General features: G+C 47.7%; 1 protein-coding gene across 1 annotated transcript in view; it reads right to left on the bottom strand.

The window, feature by feature from the left end:
* LOC111146951 overlaps window positions 1-21,877 on the bottom strand; it is a 28,802-nt gene extending 6,925 nt beyond the window's left edge. Inside the window, exons 1-2 of the mRNA XM_022502696.1 lie at window positions 21,860-21,877; window positions 19,304-19,552 (exon numbers count right to left, since the gene is read on the bottom strand). Of these exons, the coding sequence (XP_022358404.1) occupies window positions 19,304-19,552; window positions 21,860-21,877 (267 nt within the window). The remainder of the gene's footprint in view (window positions 1-19,303; window positions 19,553-21,859) is intronic.
* Window positions 21,878-22,470: the final 593 nt, after the last annotated feature.

The following is a 22,470-nucleotide window of genomic DNA, read 5'->3' as shown; positions in this document are numbered from 1 at the left end:
TTGGGACCAAAATGAAAAGATTCTGCACAGTGAAGGAAACCTCCAGCAAAAAGAAAAGGCCACCTACCAAACTGGAAAGGATATCGGCAAATGACAAATACAGTAAGGGTTACTATCCAAAATACATAAAGAACTTGTGTAACTCAGTACTGAGAAACAATCCAATTAAAAATGGGCAAACAATCTGAACAGACATTTTCTCAAAGACGACGTCCAGGTGGCCAACAGACACCTGAAAAGAGGTTCCATGTTCCCCACGTCAGGAAAATGCAAATCAGAACCTGTCAGAATGGCTAGAATCAAAAAAAAAAAAAAAAAGAAAGAAAGAAAGAAAGAAAGAAAGAAAGAAAGAAAGAAAGAAAGAAAGAACAAGTGTTGGAGAGGGTGTGGGGAAGAGGGAAGAAGAGAAACCTGATGCCCTGTTGGTGAGAAGGTAAACTGGTGCAAACACTGCAGAGAACAGTAGGGAGGTTCCTCAAAAAAATCAATAAATAAAAATAGAAATACCATAGGGTCCAGTAGTTTCCCTGAGAGGTATTTCCCCAAAGGAAATGAAGACACTAATTTGAAAAGATACGTGCAGCCCTCTGCTCATTGTGGCGCTCTCTACAACAGGCAGCTACAGAAGCAGCCCAAGTGTCCACTGACATACAACGGGATAATGATGTGGTGCATACGTGTAATGGAATACTACTCAACCACAAAAAAGAAAGAGATCTTGCCATTTGTGGCGACGTGGATGGACTCAAAGGGCACAATGCTGAGTGAGATATGTCAGAGAAAGATAAATAGCATACAATTTCACTTATATGTGGAGTCCTAAAATCAAAGCAAACAAGCAAAAAACACACTCATAAATACAGAGAACAGGGGCGTCTGGGTAGCTCAGTTGTTAAGCATCTGCCCTCAGCTCAGGTCATGATCCCAGCATCCTGGGATCGAGCCCCGCATCCGGCTCCCTGCTCGGCAGAAAGCCTGCTTCTCCCTCAAGCCTGCTTCTCCCTCTCCCATTTCCCCTGCTTGTTTTCCCTCTCGCTGTGTCTCTCTCTGACAAATACATACATAAAATCTTTAAAAAATAAATAAATACAGAGAACAGACTGTGGTTGCCAGAGGGGAGAGGGGTGGGGGACGATGAAACAGGTAAAGGGCATTAAGGGCCACAAAATTCCACGTATAAAACAAGTAAGTCAGGGAGATGGAAATGACAGCACAGGGAATGACGTCGATAATATTGTCATAACCTTGCACGGTGACAGACGGCGACGACACTTGTGGAGCTGAGCACGGAGCGGTGTAGAGGGTCACGGAACCACTGTGTTGTGCGCCTGCGACACACAGAGCACCGGCTGTGGACTGTGCTTCCACAACGAAAAAAAAGACCCAAACTAAAAAGACAAAGGCAGCTGCCACAGGCCCTTGCAATGTGGTTATGAAACCAATTGCTTCTACATTTTGGTCCATTTTATTTTCAATATTTTGGAATGCTTCCCAAGTTTAATTTTGTTTAATACTCTGTGAAATATTTACCTGTCTGCAGAGTCAGATCTGACAAAGAACTCTTTTTCTAAGAAGTCTAGGCTCGATCCTGTCATCTTTGCCCTTTTCTCTGTTGACAGACCTAGTTTTACCATCACTCCTTTAACTTCTGAAAATAAAGGACACACAGTATGTATGTGTCGATATATTTGTATGTATGTGTATATATATTTCCATCCCCTCTTTTTTAGGCAAATGTAGCATATTTTACAAATTTTCTTCACATTGCCTTTTCCTTTTCACAATGCATTCTGGACGTAATTCTGTAGTGGTATCGAGAGAGGCTTCGTGTCCCTTTTCGCACCTGCATAGCACGTCATCGTGTGAAGCACCCTAAGCGCCTCACCCGGCTTGCTTTGGATGATCAGTTGGGTTCGCTCCAATTTTGCTATTACAAATACTGCTGCAATTAGTATATTTTGCAATTTCTTTTCAGATCTTTGCCAGGGTGCCTTTGGAATGGGCACTGCCAGGTTAAAGGCCAAATGCATGTGCAGTTTGACTGTGGACCGCTAGACCCTCCGTGGGGCCATGTCTGCTGCACGCCCACCTGCACGGCAGACGGTGCCGCTCTCCCCAGAGCACGGCCAACAATTCGGGGGATCTTTGTCAACCTGCTAGTTGAGAAATCATATTATGGTGCACGTTTAATTTGCATTTCTCTGTTACAAGTGAAGTAGACCAACTTTTATAGTTTTTTTTTTTCAACTTTTTATAGGTTAAGAGCTATTTGCAACTCTTTTTCTGTGAACTTTCATTTATCCCCCTTGCCCATCTTTATATGGAGTGGTTTGCCTTTTTTTTTCTTTTCAGAAGTTCTCTCTATATAAGGATATTAACCCTTTGTGCTGTAAGTTGCAATTATTTTTCCCAATTTATATTTGTTTTTCCATTGATTCTTCTGGGTTCTTTAGATATTTAATCATTTCATCTACAAATAGAAAGAAAAAAAAACCCAATACCTACTTCACTACATTTTCATGCCTAACAGATTTGTATTGTCCATTTGCTGATACCTCCAACACAATTCAAAAGGTATACAAGGTAGCAGGCACCCTTGTCCTATTTCTAACTTCACAGGGAGTAAGTACCTTTAGTGTTTCCCTATTAATTAAGTTCTTTCTTGGGACTAAGACATTTATATTTTATTATGTTTGGGAAATATCAGTAGCAATGTCTACTCTATGAAGGTCATTTTAATTTTATTTTCAGCATGAATGGATGTCTAGGCTCTGAGACAGAAGGTCCTATTGACCTTCCATCCAGATGCTCACTGGGCTGGGGACAAGGAGCTCCATCCTAGAGACGCTCTGGACACGGGACTCTCTGCAAACCCTTTCGGTCTCTTCTATTGCATTGAGGTCCTATATGTTCCCAAGGATTCTCAGCCAAGCAGTAAGAAACTAAGTAACCCCAAAGAGCTGACTCCCCTTACTCTTCTTTTTTTTTTCCCCTTACTCTTAATATGGAAGAAGAATTCGTTCCAAGCCAAGTTTTCGTGCCTGCTGGTCAGATTTGGAGTTGGTTCTTGCTGTGGCCTCCAGGCAGCTCTGTGAGGCCGCCATCCCCAATGCCCTGGCCAACCCCAATGCCCGCACTCCTCTTCTCCCTTCCTTCTTCTGCATGCCCATGTTGCCCCTCCTTCATGGGGGCCTCCACCGTCTGGATCACAGTCTTGTCTTCCAACAATGTGTTCTACTCCACAGGGACGGTGCTGCCCGCTCCCTGCGCCCCCCCTATCCTGACCTCTCCTCCCCTCTCCTCTCCTCCCCTCTCCAGGAAATCCCTGCCAAGACTCCTGGCATCGTCCCTGCCTGGAATGGCCCCTCTGGCCCCAGTTGCTCCATTCCACACCCACAGTTCCCTTCTTTTCAGCTTTCTTAGTTGACTGTATCTGAGACCTTCTCCCTGTCTCCATGTGGTCCCCTCCCAGGTGAGACATATGGCCCTCCCTTTAACACCTGATGCTGGGATCACGGATTCCCCGGCCCAGTGACCTCGGCTGCTGGCCACGTGCTATTGGGATGTCTCAGCAGTCCCTACTCAGACCCAGCAAGCATGTGCTCCTGAGCTATCTCAGAGGTGTGCGCATCAGGACAAGGTAATTTCAGGCTCCAGCACCACATCAAGGTCCTGCGCCAAATGCCAGGTTTCCCTAGTCATCAGCTCCCCACTCCATATGATGACTGGGTCAAATCTTCTCTGTCTCGAGTTTCTCAGGCACAGAGCACGGTTACTCACTCACACTGAGGGTGTTATCCGCCTGCTGGTCCCTGGGACGCACACGTGAACAACAAAACACTCATGGCTTACATTCTCATCTGCCCTTTGAAGAAGCCGTGCCTGTTGGTCTCGTTCTTACTACCGTAAGGGCTCTTCCAGTTTCTCCCCGCTGAGCACGACCTACTAGGTGCTCCATGTGTCACGGACATCGGAGCAGCACCATGGGGCCACCCTCTGGCCAGGTGGGGGAAACAAACACGGCAAGATGAATACATTACATCAATCACGAGGTGACAGGAGACAGCAGAACGAGGAACCAGAGAGCGATGGGGATGTGCTTCCTAAAAGAGGGCACAGAGAAGATTGCAGGAAGCCCAGAGGTCTGAGGAAGTGAGGATGAGCCCTGGGACGGCCGGGCTCCCAGGGAGGACAGCAGGTACAGGGCCCAGGTATGGGGGACACCAGAACAGCCTTACAGTAAGTGTGACCTCCCTGAGGCCACAGTGTCACCACCACTGAGGCACACAGAATCCCGAGAGGAGCGAAGGCTCACCTGGATCCTTGCAGGAACCTGGGGTCCCCTCCCTGGCGAGATGCCTTCAGAGCGTCACAGAGCGACACCCCCTTCCCAGCTTACTCCCCTCTTAGAACATTTCTCAACCTGGAGGGACACAGACTTGGAGAGACTGCACCGGCTGAGCCTCGTGCAGGGGGATGGGCCCACTGACGTCTCGGAGGCATAAGACCACCATGGCAGGCCATTTCAGAAGCACAAGGTGACCTTCTCAAATGATATCCACATTTGCATCAAATAATGGAAATAGTAGCATATCTCCTAATGGAGATGAAAGGTGGCTTTTAGTTCCCATGGGCAAATGCTGTTTTGACAGGGGAGAGGGCTCCTCGCTTTTCTGTGTCTTAAGATACTTTCAAGTCAATTAGGAAAAATTAAGTACTTTATAAATGTGCCATAATTCAGAGTCCTAAAAGACCACAATCCATTTAACGGAATTTTCATCGTATGGCAGTATATATGACCAAACTTCTAAGGAAATACCATTCCAACCATTCCATCTCTGAAAATAAAATTAGTTTCTGGTTTCCAGGGAAAGCCCTGGCAATCCGTGGGGGCTGCTTGGGCACCTGCTCGGAGCCATCTGGGCTGACATTCAGCTTTCCTACCTTTCTCCTGTGATCCTGGTAGGCTTTCTCCCAGGTGCGCTGCAGGCACTCACTGACACAGGGAAGAGCTGGCCGGGGGGCTCTCCGCATTTCCAACAGCAAAAACAGCAGCTCCCTTCCACCAGCACCGTGCAATCTGCAGAGGGTTGTGTTTGCTGGGTCAGCTGACCGTTGTCATGGTGTCCAAGCCTAGGAGGAAAGAAAGGGCAAGAAAACATCCTAACACAGGAGAACTGAAGATTCTTCTGCTCCAAAGGGCATTTTCTCCACAGATCTGAGATAGCTTCGTGCTGCCGTCTTGATGCGCTCTGCTCAGCTCCCCCTTACTCATGGAAAAGGGCAAAGAGTTTCTTCTCCAGCTGACCTTCCCCTTCCCAGTCTCCCTTCCTTTCCTGCTTTCTTCCTTCTCCAACTGTTCTTTCCCTCTTCTCTCATATTCCCTTCCTCCCCTTCCTGCCTCCAGTCCTCATCCCTTTTCCCTCCTATCTTTGAAGAACTTATAATAATTTGGACAACTCCAAATATTTTTATTTGCAGCTTAGGTGGGAGATCTTCATTTTTTTCCAATTGTCTTGAGGATTAGGTACAGAAAGTTTTAGTCATTTTAAGCCATTCCTCTCTCTGTGGATTTATCTGGCTGGGATGGGTTTTCCGGGAGGCCGATGAAGGGACAGTGGTGCCAGACTGTCTATCGAGCTGTTCGTCTCTGTCGAATTCACAGGCATCATTTCAAGATGACATGATTAGAGGAACTGGCTAGTGGCAAAATAGCAATATTATTCTCTTTTCAAGTTGCTGGTCTGACATCTCGCCGCAATCACCCCAGAAACATGGTATACGGAATTCGTGATTTGGGGCTCACCTTTTGTCAGGTGTTTGTCAGGAAGCAGAACACAACAGAAAAGAGGCATTTTATGAAGAATTATGTTGTGCATATTAGCATGACTCAGTGGCTGTCAGTCTGAAAGAGAATTAGCTAAAACTAAATTGAATCAGACTTTGGAAAAATAAGATGTGAATAAAATCAGAATATGACTTTCTCCTGTCTGGTATTCGGTGGCTGAGGTATTGTGGACTGAGCTGGTTCCAGAGCTCTACAGAAGTGGGCAGAAGACTTTGCAGCTGCTAAAATTGTTGATGTACTGACAGTTTAAAAGTTGGGTTTTTCAAAATGAGTTTATCTTAGTTCACAATTAGGAAATTATGCATACATAGCAGAAGATAGATGTAAGAATTACTGCCTGAAAAATACAGATGGCACCTTGAGACATGAAGCTTTATTAAGATTTCTTAGCCTATCAAATCTACATGTCATATTCCTCTGAATATATAAAAAAAGAAAGTACATGATAATAATAAATAAATAATTTTCTCTGCCCAGTTACTGTCATTGCTCAGGCCCAATATTCAATAGATGCTCAAGGAAACCGTATGGTTAATGAAGTCATGGTATTGATGATGACGATTTCCCAGATTTGTTTGTGCAGACTGTGGGGCTGGTTCTGTATGTTTCCGGTCTTTTTCTTGTCCCAAAGCCTGTCTGCCGCACATGCTGACACACTCCTGGCCATGCTCAACGCCACAGCCGGTCAGCTGAGGAGGGGAGGCATCGCTCTGCCCAGCCTGTTCCTGCTCAGGATAGACCAGGGGTGGGGGGCAAAGTAGAAGCTGGCCAGGATAAATGATATGAAATGTTCTCTGGGTTTTCTCCTGCACTGTCGTGCTCACGGTAGTGACGACACACACTGTTATTACTGCACCTTGTGCGGTGAGTCAGCGCACGTTGGAGTCTTGCCGCTGTGCTTCCCCTCATTTATGTTTACTCTTTAAAAAAAGAAAAAGATTTTATTTAATTACTTTACAGAGAGAGCACAAACAGGGGAGCAGCAGGCAGAGGGAGAGGCAGACTCCCAGCGGAACAAGGGGCCCCACATGGGGCTCGATCTGGGACCCTCCGACCGACCGGAGCCGAAGGCAGCCGCTTCGCAGCCTGAGCCACCCAGGCGCCCCCGTTTACGTTTACGCTTAACTGACTAACATTGTATCTAATTAACATCTGCTCTCTGACTTGATATCTGACCTGATGGTGGGGTCCCACAGCAGAGGATCTGGGGAAACTAGAAGTACCCCACACGGAACCAGAAAGATTACTCTCAGCGGCACGGTACACCCACCAACCCAGGCTCCTACTGAGTTTGGTTTTTAGCATATTCTTCTTTTTCTAAATATGTCTTTATTTTAGAGAGAGGGAGAGAGAGTATGCACGTGTGCATGGAGTTGGGGGGACGGGGAAGGAGGACAGGGATAGAGGGAGAGAGAGAATCCGGAAGCAGACACCCCACTGAACGTGGAGCCAAACCCACGACACTGAGGTCGTGACTTGAGCCAAAATCAAGAGCTGGATGGTCAGTGACTAAGGCCCCCAGCCTTGCGGTCTCCTCATATTCTTAGCAAGATGAGATCAGAAAAATCAGCTAGCCAGAAACTCCTTGCACTCTGTCCTGAGGAAATAATCTGAAACATTGACAAGGATTTATGCACAACAAAGAATTACTCATAAAAGTAGAAAATTGGGAAGCCTGGAGTTTAATTAATAGTGTCCATGTCAGTTTCTACTAATGTTCTTTTTTCTGTTCAGAGATTCAATACACAATATCAGTTTCTATTTTGTGAATTTTTAAGTAAAGAAGTTTTTTATCTTGAGTTAGGTTTGAATGCTTAATATTACACAGTTTCTGTTTATACTTTGTACAAAGTAACCCTATTTTGATTTGCTCGCTCTGACAATACCGGTATGCTCAGCCAGCCTTAATCATTATTGGCTCAATGTTGACTTGAGTATTGGGTTTATTAGGAATACTTTGAAATGGCGACTCCCTGAATATGTGAAGGCTATTAGTGCGGTTGCTATCACATTGTATGTAATACCTGCTACAAAGCATTTGTGAAGTTATCTATGTTAATTAAACTCCTAATATTCCTAATTCTTGTATGTGTCTTGTGATATAACCTGAAGTTCGAGCTTTGGTTTTTATGTCCCCCTGCTCTCCCACAAGGGCAGTGAGACCAAAACAAGGCAACGGGCCTCATTCTTATTCCACAGCACAGAGTAGTTTGAAAACCACCTCAAATTACTTCAGATTAATTCAGCTTTGGGGGGGCAAATATTGCTTCACACGAAGGCATTTCCAGAGCTGTCTGTTGAGTGTCGGTCCCTGGAGAACCCTGAACAAAGGACTGGGATAAGTGCTTTCAGGAAGGGTGACCTGGGCTACTCTCCTCCTAGTGAAAACAACGGAAAATCCCGGATATTGCCTTAGGAATAAACCTTCCCCCCAAAGCAGCCGCCAGGTTACCACAGAGCAGGGAGCGGAGTGGGGGAAGGTTCCTGGAGCCCAAATGCACATTGCTTAGGCAGCGCAAACACCTCAAATAGTGCAATGGGCTTATAGTCCTGGGCTGACCATGTCTCAAGGGGCCGAGGAAAAGTGAGGTCCCTGACCTTCGCAGCAGCCGCACACTCTCCTGGGGTCTCAGGGGCATGAGCGTCTTGCCAAGTGAATGGCCCACGACTGGACGGAGCCAAAACCTCGGAACAGATTCCCAGGACCAACAGACACCGCAGAGTCATGAGACACAGATCACAGGAAAGCTACCCTTCCTGTGTTTTAAGGGGGGAAAGACAAAATTGGAAATATCTGCAGGGTACAGAAACCACAAAAAATTATCAGTACAGGAGGACCATTTACAGAATATGCAAAATTTGACCGTATGCTGAGCTGTAAAAAAGTCTCCACAAGTTTCAAAGGGCAACATTCACGCAGGTAGCGTGGGCAGGAGGATGGAGCTAGGAATTAGCCACAGAAGGTAACTAGGAATCCCCTGTATTTGGAAATTAAGCCAGGCAATTCTAAGGTCAGGGGCGGGACAGGGATGTCCCTATGACCTTCCAGAGGAGTTCTCAGAATGAGCAGACACGCCTGTTGGGGGCTGTGATTACCATTCGGTAATGTTGGGGCCACCTGTCGCCTTACTCACGCAGTGTCAGTCCTGAGAAGGTTCGTGGGAGCTTATGAAGCCTGCTCTGGGGATGCTCTCAGGGAGTCCACAGAGGACAAGCGGCACACAGGAATGACGAGGGTCAAGGCTCGGGGAGAGCTGCAGTCCCCGTGTCCATGGAGGCAGAGGCCACTCTCGTAACAACAGCATGGCCGGTTGTTAATGGGTGTGGCAGGAACCCTGACAAACCCAAGAAAGCAGAAACAAAACAGCTCCTCGTACAGTTTGTAACAGTCAGGAATGTCCACCCAGCCTGGAGCACATCTTGGAAAAGCTGACTTGTTGTAGGTGGGGAATGAAGTGATTTTTAACTTTTAAAATGGATTTTATCATATTTGTGTGGCTGATTTTTTTTAAAAAACAATTTTTACTTATTTATTTATTTGACAGAGAGAGTATGAGTGGGGGCAGAAGGAGAGGGGAGCCTGTTTCTCCCCTCCGGGCAGAGAGCCTGACGCGGGACTTGACCTCAGGACCCTGGGATCCTGACCCAAACGGAGGGCACACGCATCACTGACTGAGCCACTCGGGTGCCCCTGTGCGGTGCATTTTGTAAAACTTGATTCGGTGTGCGTGTTAGGCCTCGCTCACCCCATTCACAGCCCACGGCCTCCTCCCTGCGGCCGCTCTGTCACCCATGAACTTGGAGAACTCACAGACCGGTGACGGGTAACTCCGTCCCACCCCCCAAGCCGCTTTCCCCCGAGAGGTGAACAAGCCAGTCTTTGGCCTCGGTGTCAGGCTGGGCCCCCGGTTCTCACGCTCCCTGGGCCTGTGGCATCGCCAGCTCCACGCTGTCCGCATGGTGTCTGGCCATGCGCTGTGCCCGCCGTGAGGGGACCGCAGCGCGGCAAAATACTGAACCCTGGAACTGCTCGGGGCCGTGGAGTGTTCCTGGCGAGAACATCTGGGAAGCATCTTACGGAGCCTTCTTCGGCCTTCCACCCTCTCCCACACCGGGGAGCGGAGAGCTGACTTGGACTTTCAGTCTGCTTTTGCTCAGAAAGTCAGGCAAAGCTGACCCCACGGGGCCACGGTGCCGAGTCCCCAGGTCCCAGTGGGGAAGGGAAGGGCACGGGCCTGTGTGGTCAGATGGGCACAGAGCTGGGGGCCGGCGGGGTGGGGTTCCTGTGCCCCACAGACTCTCCTGCTTGCAAGAGCGCTCTGTCCACCCAGGCTCTCCAGCTCAGCGTGTTGATGATCTAGCGGCTTCTTGTCACTTGCTGTGGGTCCTCAAGTCTGTCATCTGCAGGGCAGGGTCCCTCCCTGGGGGTGAGGGGTCTGGGGAACGGGTGTGGCCGAACAGAGCAGCCCCAACCACCTCCCATGGCCCCCCGGGAGGCTGCGGGGAGTGCCTGGCCCCCCTGGGGTGGCTGCCACGTCTCCAGGTCCTTGCAGTCTGGGCTCTGCAGAGTCACAAACAGGGTATATGATGCTCAGAGCCTGGGAGACCCTGTCCTGGGAACCCTCCAGATGCCCCAGCACCTCAGGAGCCCTGGGGGGATGGGGGAAGGTCCCTAGGCTCTCTTGCTGCCATTTTATTGTATTTATATGTATTTAAGTGGGGGGGGGTTGTCCCGCAGGGACAAAGGGAGAGGGAGAATCCTAAAACAGACCCCTGCTGAGTGAGGCACCGGAGCCAAGGACCCAGCGATCCCAGAGATCTAGACCAGAGCCCAAACCACCCACGAGTCCCCCAGGCGCCCTCTTTGCTGCCATTTTAATGCAGATGTGACTCTAAAATAATTAAACCATTTTCTGGATGCCTGGGTGGCTCAGTAGGTTAAGGCCTTTGCCTTCGGCTCGGGTCATGATCCCAGGGTCCGGGATCGAGCCCCACATGGGGCTCTCTGCTCAGCAGGGAGCCTGCTTCCCTTCCTCTCTCTCTGCCTGCTTGTGATCTCTGTCAAATAAATAAATAAAATCTTTAAAAATAAAATAAAATAATTAAACCATTTTCTCCATGTCTCTTCGGCAACACATCTCTCCTTTCAAGAGAAAGGAGAAAATGCAACTGGAAAACAGAGTGCACCCTCTCCTGCAATTCTGAAAGAAGATGGCCTTGAGGCAGGGGAGCCCTCCCCCACCCAGCAAGGGACAGCTTGAGCTTCTGGTGGGGCATTGTCCCTGTGGGGCCATGCCTTCCTGGCGTGTGTGTTCAGGTGACCAGAAGGAGGCTGTGAACGGGGGCTTCATCTCTCAGTGCCAGCGGAGCCTTCCCTTGGGCACAACTCATCATGGATAATGGGACCTCCCCCAGGTGGTTTGGGTGGTGAGCTGTCTGCTGGTGATGGAGTTTTGGAATATAGATGAGGTTCACTAGGGTGAGGTCCAGAGCCAGCAGCCAAGAAGGAATTCTCAAGATGTCTTTGGTGTGAACAGGCGATTTATTAGAGCGCAGGGTAGGACCCGTGGGCAGAAAGACTGGGGTTGTGAGGGGTGGCTGACTATGTACAGTGGGGTTGGGGGAGGGAAGGAAAAGGGAGGTTTCAAGAGGATTTCTGGATGTTAAAGAAGACTCATAGGACACCGGAGGCCTTGCCATTCTCAAGCTAAGGTTGTCCTTCCTTCTAGGAAAGCATTACGTGAAGACCCTTGGGAGATTCCTGGAGGAATGTCATACACGTCCCACCCAGGGGGGCGGTTGTGGGGTGTCAGCTTCTGCTTTGTCCTCAGCCCGCCTTCTACTCCCTCATCAAGAACTACTTGCAAGATCTTTAGGGTCACGCTGCCATGACCTGAGCTCTGCTCTGAGCCATGCTCTGAGCTCCCTAACATATAAGTGTTCCACTTGCTCTGGATGACGGGACAATCACTGAGTCATTAGAATCTGGAAATCATGGGGCACCTGGGGGACTCAGTCGTTAAGCCTCTGCCTTCAGCTCAGGTCATGATCTCAGGGTCCTGGGATCCAGCCCCGCATCGGGCTCTCTGCTCAGCGGGGAGCCTGCTTCCCCCCTCTCTCTGCCTGCCTCTCTGCCTCCTTATGATCTCTATCTGTCAAATAAATAAATAAAATCTTTAAAAAAACAAAAACAAAAACTAGTCTCCCTCCTTGGACCGGCTCCCTCTTCTCTACCGGTTGTCACTTCGTTCAGAGTAAGCTGACAGGGAACTTAAGCTTCTCCCAGGACAAAACTGAGTTTTAAGTGAGAAGAGTGCCCTGCAGCCATCTTATCCCCATCCAGCGATGCTCCTGGGTTGCTGACCATTTGCAGATAGGAGTGGTTGTGGATAGGAGGACACCCGGATCCAGTGAGCAGTCAGACCCAAGCTTCAAACTCACAAGGAAGGCCCGGACGGTGTGGAGACAGAGCTGGTCCCCAGGTGTTCTGATTCTTGGTCCAGGAATGCTCCCCTCTGCTTTGACCTTTGTGGTTGTGATGTGTTGGTGATGTACCTGGAGTGGTCCACAAGAATTCACCTTCCTTTGCAGACATCATAGTAAATGACTGGTTTCAAGGACATAAAAGTCAGAAGTGTTAAAAAACAAAATTCAACTTAATGAATTGGAAGATCTAATTGGTTTTATTCAGTGACTCACGAATCAGGCAGCTACCATCCAGCAGATGGACAGGAAATCTGGGGAGCTGTGTGAGACAGAAAGCTGTTACAGGCAGAAACAAGTGGACAAGGAAGTTATTAGCGAAGGAAAAGAAAGGATTGTTTTGGGCAAGGTCACCTTCCTTCAGGGAACGGTAAGGGTCTTCAGGCAGCCTTGCAGGCGGAAACCATATCTAAATCTTGGTTTGCTGGGGCCTGGGTGGGGTAGGTAGGCAGTTGGGTGTCCAACTCTTGATTTCGGCTTGGGTCCTGATCTCAGAGTTGTGGGATGGAGGATGGCGTCGGGCCCCACACTCAGTGGGAGTGCCCCTCCCCCCATTCTCTCTCTCTCTCTCTCCCTCTCAAATAAATAAATCTTTAAAAAAAAATCTTGGCTTGCTGTCCGTGGGGCGAGTGACTCCATTTTGGACCTGCTGTTCCGTTTTTAACAATTCCTCCCTCAAACTCAGTCTGATGGCGGATGTGGTCAGAATTTGGGGCACTGGTGCCACCCTGAGCTCCAGCTCAGCGGTCCTCAGCATCCCTGACCTCCTGTGACTTTCACACTCAGGCTCACACGTCTAAGTTGGCCACGTGGTTCATTCTTTTTCTGACCTTCCCAGCTCAGGGAGATCGTTTTGCCTGGTGGTTATCAGCTGTGAACATGCAATTAAAGCTTTTGAGAGAACACAACATGCCAGGGGGACTGTTATGACGGCACAGGGTCCCTCCCGACAGACGTCTGGAGGGCACCCAGAGTCATGGCTCTCAGGACTCAAACCAACGAATATTTTTAAAAGTCAAAGAAAGACCGCATAGAAGGGGTCGTGTGTTAGAGCCAGCAGCCTGCTCAGTGATTCTAGGTAATGGAGTTTCTACTCCCCCAGAAGTGTCCCTCCAGGTGCATAGGTGACATCGCCTACAACAGACACCTCCTTGTTTGGCTGAAAGGTAACCAGGGCCTAGTCACATATCAAGAGCTACCTGGAACAGAGAGTCTAAGGGTCTTGGGGTGGGGGTGGGAGATGGCTATTGCCTTGGCACCAGAGTCTGTAACACTTTCAAGACCCAAGTTCCTGATCATAGCTTTATTTACGTTTACTCCCAACTAGGGAAGTAGGGACCTGCCAAAGGAGTGAAGGCTGAATAGTGAAAGCCTCCTTGAAGGTCCTTTCTCATCAACAATGCAAATTTAGGCCTTTCCATGGCTGAGGCGTCCCTGTGTGTCTGTGAACACTTAGGTGCACCGTCAGATAACTAAGAGGCATTGGTGGGGTCTGCCCCAGCCGTGTAGGTATTCACTGGTCTGAGGAGAACGATAATCACCACAGACAGAGATAAATCCTGTCGGGGCACAGACCACTCCTGCGGAGGTGGGGCTGTTAATGGACAGATTAGGGTTTCTAGCGACAAACCCAGCAATCAGAAAAGTCCTTAGCAATAGCCCGGGAGAGGTGGGGGATGGCATTATCCTTCCAGCCCAGTACTAGAGTAAAGGAAAGACAGAACAGAAGGAAGGGTTTCGTGCTCAGGTTGGGGGATGGGGGTCTCCAACCAGTGTCTGGGGCAGAAGGAGGCCCGGCGGGTGTCGGCTGCCTCTCTCCCCACCAGGTTGGCTTTGAGTCTTCCAGCAGCTGTGCGGGACCAGGTGTCAGGTGGGGTCTTCCTCAGCCAGGAGACACACGCCCAAGGCTTGCTTCCTGTAGCACAGCAGCAGCGCCAGGGGCCAGGAGCCGGTGAGAAGACATGGTACCGCCCCTTCCAAGGGGATTCCAGGACAGTCTTCCTTTCCAGTAACTCCACATCAGAAGGGTGGAGAAAAGTGGGAACGTTAGCTTGTAGATTTGAGCTCCCACCCAGTCCAGTTCAGAGGTTATACAACAGAGTCTCAAAGACTATCAATTTTCTCTCAATAATTTACTCATAGTTAAATCACAGTTAATTTATTTCTATTAAATTTGTCCTGGTTATTTACATTAGTGCACTAAGAGCAGTGACTGATCATAAAGCTCTTTTTAAGACTTTTTAAGGCTTCTGGGGCACCTGGGTGGCTCAGTGGGTTAGGCCTTTGCCTTCGGCTCAGGTCGTGATCTCAGGGTCCTGGGATCGAGCCCCGCATGGGGCTCTCTGCTCGGCAGGGAGCCTGCTTCCCCCCCCACCCCGCCTGCCTCTCTGCCTGCTTGTGATCTCTCTCTCTCTGTGTGTCAAATAAATAAATAAAATATTTTTTTTAAAAAAAGACTTTAAGGCTTCTTTGCTGGATCTTTTCATAAGGAACCTCAGACTGAACTCTTACAAACTTCTTGAGGCCAGGAAGCCAAGCCAACAACTTGCCATCAGATTTTGCCTGTAATAACTATAGTTTGGGTAAATTCCTAACGGTCTAAGCCTTGGTAATACAACCAGTATTTCCCATTGTGTCCTATCACAAGGAGGACGGATACTCACTGAGCTTATGCAAATAACTTATGCGTGATAGTAACAATACTGTCATGAAAAGGATATTTAACATTTCCCAAACTCTGGAGTAGAGAGAGAAAGCAAATATTTCATCCTTGTTTATAAAGGTGTACTTTATCCAATGGCTGTATGACACAAATAGTTTACGAGAAAAAAATTTTCTTAAATCTGGAAAAACAAAACATTAAGGAACCAGCAGTGTTTCCAATAAAAATTCATAGAAAGTTGTCACCATCCTTCTCAGTTCATTCAGTCCCATGTGATTAATATCTTGTCTACTTGAAGCCAGTTTTTCCATCAGTTCAGGAAATTCTTACCCAGTTCAGTTTTATGAGCTGAAACTTTTGTCAGAAGCCTGTGCTTGTCAAAGTCCTTTCTGTTAATCTCCTTGAAGATGAGGTCATTTTGCAGGGACACCCTTGCAAAACATCAGAGTAAAACAATAACTCTCTGTAAATGACCAAAGACTCAAAAATGCCCATAATGAAAGATCTGATGAAGATTCATTATAATAGAATTAACAAGAAAATTCTGTTATTCCCGTGCCACACAACATTTGAAGATAGTAACAGAATAATGACTGATAACATTATATCAAGACACGTCACATTTCTAGAAATGTCACACGATTTCTGGAATACTTGTATAGCCACACAAATACTACACAGAGAAGGGTTATTATTACTTATTTGACAATGTTTCCCATGTAATTTAACATATTAAATAAGCCTAGCTAGTTCAACATCTCTATTTTCATAAGAGGAAAGCAATTCTTTTGAGATGTTTCAGGGACCCTTTGGAAAACCCAAAGATAGTTTAAGGTCAAAAAGACTATTTAGAATTTGATTTGGGGAAATTTGTCAAAAATATCAAAAGATTTTTTTTAAATTTTATTTTATTTATTTGACAGAGGAGACGCAATGAGAGAGGGAACACAGGTAGGGGAGAGGGAGAAGCAGAGAGGGGGAAGCAGGCTTCCCGTGGAGCAGGAAGCCTGAGCGGGAGTCGATCCAGGACTTCAGTGCCATGACCAGAGCTGAAGGCAGAGGCTTAATGACTGAGCCACCCTGGTGCCCCCAAAAATATCAAAAGATTTTAAAACACTTGGTAAAGTAGGATCATAGGTCACTGTGAAATAATATTTAGTTATTCATTTAACCAAAATGACAATTAAAGACTTCACAGACAAATACAGAAAGTTAAACAACTGTTCAAAAAAAACTTAGCTCTTTGCGGGGGTGGGTGGAGGTTAGGGGAAAACAAAACAAAACAAAACAAAACAAAAAAAACTTAGCTCTTCTACATAATAGCTTTAATACTGAATATTTTCCTTGAAATTCATGTGGGTTAGTTTCTATTACATTTCTGAGAATTTAATTTATATAAATATTTAATTTTTAAAGCCAATTAAATAGAGCTCATTTACAAATTAGTTTTAGCAATACCATCCACAGACAGAAAACACCACACACTCATCACACATGCATACAGATGGGCACGAACACATGGACAGACACAGAGAACTCCTTGTTCTTGTTCTCAAATTACTGTCATGGATCAAAGTTTCAAATGTCCTCTTCCCTTTTGTTTTTCTTCTGATGAGAATTACCTCCCTGAAGTTGATATTTTAAAGACTTGAAGTAGATGGGACTGTGAGTGTTCCCAGTGAAGGCCAGGTAGAACATTGACATCTCAAAGGCATGGGGAAAGAATGCCAGATCCTTCGAGAAGGACTTTTGTGCTCTTAAGGCCAGAATTTTTACAATACCTAATAAGCCCTTTGAGATAAGTAGGGGAGGTTTTGGGATTGGTAAAAAGGGTTGGTGGACTTTAAATCGTTTTGGAGCTGCACCTTTGGTCCTGTAAAGCCTAGATTTGTAAAACAAGGACAGTTAGGTTTTGGGCCACCACCTGCATAATGTCAAGTTTGACACACCCATCCATTTATGTCAGAATGTTTTTCTTTCCTTCCAGGTACATTTAGCTTAGAAGCCTTAAAAAATTCCTACCAGGCTCTAAAAATCAGCTTCCAATTTGGCCAAATTTCTGATCAGACAGTTATTGAATTCTTTCAAATATCTTGTCAGGTTTCAAGTGGGGACAAACAGCAAATATTTCTGGTCATATTAAACAACCCATGGGACTGGGAGGTGTTCTCAAAGAGGATACAAAAGTCACCACTTTCCCAAGACTCCAAGTCACTCCTGAAGGTAACAAAAGGAAGAACTGACAGCTTGCACATCCCAGATGGATAGAAAGCCAGCCAAGTTCTTAAGACACAAAACAGGACAAGCAAGAGGGAGTAGCTCTCCCTGACAGAAGGATCAATAGCCAGTGGACTTGACATTGGTAAGGAAGGGAGAACTCGAAATTTTATTTCCCTCTCTCAACTGAGCACTCCAGACAGACACTGGGGAGAGCCGAGTGTCATGAGAATGTTCCCCATCACCAGATTCTGTTTTTCCAGGGTCCCCTCTGCAGAGACTCCAGTACCAACCAGAATTTGGCAAGGTTTTTCATTAATTTTAATCTTTACTTTCCCTTGGTTGTTTAAGAGAATAACATAGCAGTTTGCCAGACAATCCCAGAGAGGCCTGTCAGTTCTGGGTGGGACCCACACGGGAGCTTCCTTTGAATGAGGGTATGAAGACATCTGTGTGGGGCTGAAGGGTTTACACAAAACCTTTGAAGACAACCTCTTTTCTTGAGTTCCAGTTGATTACAAATGCGGTGTCAATCTCTGGGCCAGGAGGGTATAATGGGGAAGTCCTGCTGTTGTTCGAGGCATTTTGTGTCTTTTATTTTTCACTAGCCTCTTGTAATGACACTTTCAATAAAGCTATTTTGGAAATGTAAAGCCTCGTTGGAAACTTCTGAAATAGATATCCCATTCTGTTCATTTAATATGGGAATCTTTACTGTCAAGTGCACTTTTTAATTGATCTTATCTAATCAGAAAACTTCTCATAATGGCCATTGTAATCCTAGGTTGTTGTTGGTAAGATTTTGCTTTTTTGTAGATATTTATAGCTTCCAGGACCACAGTTTTTAGATATAAAACAAGAAAGCACACTTACCTCTTTTAGAGTTGAAAGATCTTATTTCTTTTAGCTAAGCCCTTGGGCCTCTTGCAGCCAGCAAACACATAAAAGGGATGTGCCACTGGGTTGGGTAGTATTTTCGTGTACCTTGCTTCATGGACATTTCTTGAGGTTGGCAAGTGACCTAGAGTCAATCTAGCCCATTCCATGACCAGCTTAACCTAACATGGGAGTCTTTCAGTTGGCGCACAATTTTTTTTTGTCTTTTGGTCTCCAAGATCCCTGTTAGCAATAGCCTCTAGCTAAAAAAACAAGAAAAGCAAATATGTACACCTTAATGTAGGGTCATTAACTAAGAGATGTTACCGTGTCCTGGCCGCAGGAAGGCCCTCCATTCGTTCCTGTGGAGGCTTGAGCTGGCGAAGGTCTGAACTAGCAAAGCTCAACCAACAGGGCTTGTGGATAGGAAAACTGCACATAAACGGGGAGCCACAACGCGCCTCTATCCGTTCTCAGGTGGATCTTGGAAAAGAATAAAGAGCTGGGAGTTTCCACCGATTGGGAATTGTGGGCTGAAAAACCCATTAGGTCAGGAGTTCTCTGCAAAGACCGCGGAGCTGAGAACTGAGGAGGGCTGACCCGCAGCCCTTGGAAATGGCAGGAGAGCCAGAAAACCCAAAAAGAGTTCGGGTTCCGTCCACGTGTCCCTCCCGACGCACCGTCAGAAGTTCGCGGCAGATCCTACCTCCGCCGAAAATCTGTTCAACAACAAAACCCGCCTGGAAAAAATGTGAAGATCTAATGGGCTCTTTGAATCCTGAATCGGGCAGGGCCCCATCTGGCAAATGGAAAGGATTTCCAAGATGCTGCGCAAAGTGGGAAGCTGTTACCGGCAGGAGGACAGGACAAAGGAAGCTTCCAAGAAGGAGTGACTGAGGCAAATCATCTTCCTGTGCGGAAAGATGGGGCCTGTCCCGCCGCCTCGCGAGCACGGACAGACGCTCCAGGCGCGCAGACTCAAGGTCACGGGCCTGGGAGAGATTCCGGCTCGCGCTCGGGCTCGGGTTCGCGTTCGCGTTCGGCTAGGCTCGCAGTCCGCCGGGCACACGGCGCCGTCTTGGACCCGCCGGACTTTTGCTTCGGCGGAGCATCGACCAGGCGGGTATTGAGACAAACGGTTGTTCGCTTCCAGGTGACGAGACGCGGGCGCAGGGTCCGGGGAAAGCGAGGAAAGGGGCCGAGCTGGTCGGGGCGACCGGGGCCTCTGGGCCTTTGTCCTGAACTGTGGCTGCCACGAGCCGCGTCCTCCGCTGCGCGAGTTTCCCGACGACAGTGACCACCGGACACTTTCCGGGCGGCTCCGGGCCGACGGGCCTTCCGGAGACGAACCCCGACTTCCGAGTGGACTTGGTCCCCGCCGAACCCGAGGGCTCCGGCTCCGATCCCGCCCAGACCCCCGCAGGTTCCCTGACCCGCGCCCGCCCCACTCGACCACCCCGCCTCCTCTGCGGGAAAACGCGGATTTACGCAAAAGCTCGCAAAGACGAAGTCAGACCTCAGCACAGGCCCCTACAGGGACACCTGGCTCCCTTCCTCTCCGGAGTCGTAGTTTCTTTTTTTTCCATCTTTGCCATCTAACCCGAACCCTAACCCTAACCCTAACAACCCGAACCCTAACCCTAACTGTAACCCTAACCCGTCCCTACATGACCAACCTGTATCAGCTTCAGCCCCCACTGGACCTGGAAAAGGCTTCCGACTCCCCGGACTGTTATTGCCTCGCAGTGGGTGACATGTCCTCACACACGCGTGTGCAACGAGCTCTTGATTCTTTCCCGGTTCTCTCTGCCGTTGCGTCCCCGAGGGAGGTTCAGGAGCCAGAACGTGCGGCCCAGAGGACGGCAGCCTGCGAGCCTCCCGCACGCAGCCCCAGCAGCTCCTCTCGACTACCAGATGTCGGCACGTTGGTGTGGTGCTTCGTTTTCTTGAAGAAAATGGCCTGGAACTCACAGATATTATGAAAACTGGAGTTCCAAGTAGTCCATGGAGGTATCTTGAATATTAATGTTAATAACTTGCTAACGTATATGATTTTGCTCATGAGCATGGAATAATAATTTGCTATAGGATCTAACTTTAAAAAATACCAATGAACTGGACAATGAATCAGCACAATTCTTCCCCCTGGGTGAAACACACAGCTAGGAGTGTATGCTCAGAGCAACAGGTTTTTCTTTTCTTCACCTTGTGAGCATAGAGATTCCGCAGGTAGTGAAGCCAGAGGTTTGACTCCCGCCACAACGCATTCTGCTAGCTAGAGGTGAGATGGCACACACGAAGGTAAAACACAAAGAGTGTGGTTGATGGGAATACACTGCTGCGTGTTACTTACCCAACAAACTGAAAACACAAATTCAGAGGGTGCACATACCCCGTGTTTCTTGTTGCATCATCCACAATAACCAAGTTATGGGAGCAGCCCAGATGTGCGCGACAGATGGATGGATAAGAAGGTGTGGTAGGTACACACAATGGAATATTACTCAGCCGTGAAAAGAATGATATCTTGCCATTTGCCATGACACAGCTGGAGCTAGAGAGCATTGTGCTAAGTGAAACAAGTCAGAGAAAGACAAATGCCATATGATCTCACTTGTATGCACAATTTAAAAAAAGGAGGAAAAAGAGACAAACCAAAAAACATATTCAACTACAGAGAACACACTGATGGTCTCCACAGGGGAGGTGGGTGGGCAGGATGGGGGAAACGGGATGGGGATGAGGGAGGGCACTTGTCCTAATGAGCACTGAGTGATGTACGCAAGTGTCGAATCACTGTATGTACCCCCAAAAAATCACTCTATGTAGGTTAACCATATTGGAATTTAAAAGAAAGAAATAGCACCAAAAAAAAAAAAAAAAAAAGAAAAGAAAGAAAGAGTGGTGGTCAATGAGAACATGCTGTGTCCCCCAGAACATCCAAGAGCAGAGTGGTGGACTTGCACATGCAGTCGGAGGTCTCCTACAAGCTCGACACACACAGGCAATCAAGATGAAACTGTACCAGATGCCTTCAGTGTGTACTACTTGTAGGTTAGCCCTACCTTTCTGAGACTGACCGTCAGCTAGAAAACCATTTCATCCCCAGGGCCCACATTCAATAATGACAGAAGCAAATGGAGGACCCACATGTCAGAGCTTTTCAGCGCAAGCTGATACTAACAAGCAAGAGGACAAGGAAATGCTGGTTGGGGGGGTCACAACAAAATGATGCTCTGAAAAGAGTCAGCAATAGAATAGATACGGTTTGTGGCTCAGTTGGTCAGGCATCTGCCTTCGGCTCAGATCACGATCTCAGGGTCCTGGGATCGAGTCCCACATTGGGCCCCCTGCTCAGCAGGGAGTCTGCTTCTCCCTCTGATCCTCCCCCACCATGTTCTGTCTCTCTCTCTTGCAAAAATAAATAAATATTTTTTTTAAAGAATAGACGTGGTTTTAGAGACACCTGCCAGAGTGCCCCACAGCAGAGTGTGACCCAAGACAGTAATTCACCCTCTACGCTCAGCATCGTCCAAGCTCTCAGAAGAGTCGTAGACCTAATTTTCATTTCCATGTTTCAAGAAGGATCCTAGAAATACTATGTAAGGGGGTGTTTTAAGAGGTTGAATGTCCCCAAGTTTTGGGCACTGTGGACTAGAGAGAGCATCTGTCTTACCCTCAAGCAGTGGAGGGGTATCATCCTCCTGAAGGGCTGCCGGAGCAGCTCTGAGAGGCAGGCTGAGATTGTGCATGAACAAGCTTCTTGCACCTACAGTCCGCTCTGCCGCCATCCTTTCCCCTCACCCGCTGAGGCGGGTTTCCAGCCTGCAGACACCAAAGAGGTCTTCTTCAAAGACCTTGAATGAATAATCTTTGGGTTCCAGCTTCTGGTGTGAGTCTGGGGCTGCTCAGTAAAATCTTCCTCACTCTGGCTTGGGTTGGGGTAGCTCAGAGGGTGGGAAGGAGAGGGAATTGCTAGCCTACTGCCAGGCGCCTCACTCATCTTCCCTGAATGAACCACAGCAACAACCCCATCTGTGGGCACAGAATCCCCAGCTTGCCTTCCCATTCAGAGAAGTCTCTGGAGCCCCCACAGCATCTCATCAGAACAAGCCACTGATTCTTAATATATGCAAGCATCCAAGTATCTCCAGACCTTCGGAAGAAAATCAGCAACATAGAACCAGAGATGGAGTTCCACAAAAACAGCTCATCTTAGAGAAGACAGCCATGTACAAAACAACAGAAAATTAAATATCATCTCAGAAAGAGTCAAGAAAATATTGCATGTCCATAATCTAAGAACAGGATGGTATTTATGAACAGGTAGAGAACAGGAAAGAAATGTAAAATATGAGTGCTAAACTTAATGTCATGGAGAAGT

Source organism: Enhydra lutris, unplaced genomic scaffold (assembly GCF_002288905.1).
Source record: "Enhydra lutris kenyoni isolate GAN:26980312 unplaced genomic scaffold, ASM228890v2 scaffoldscaffold15, whole genome shotgun sequence".
Taxonomy (NCBI): domain Eukaryota; kingdom Metazoa; phylum Chordata; class Mammalia; order Carnivora; family Mustelidae; genus Enhydra; species Enhydra lutris.
Note: the sequence above shows the minus strand (reverse complement) of the source record. Positions and strands in the feature narration are given on the sequence as shown.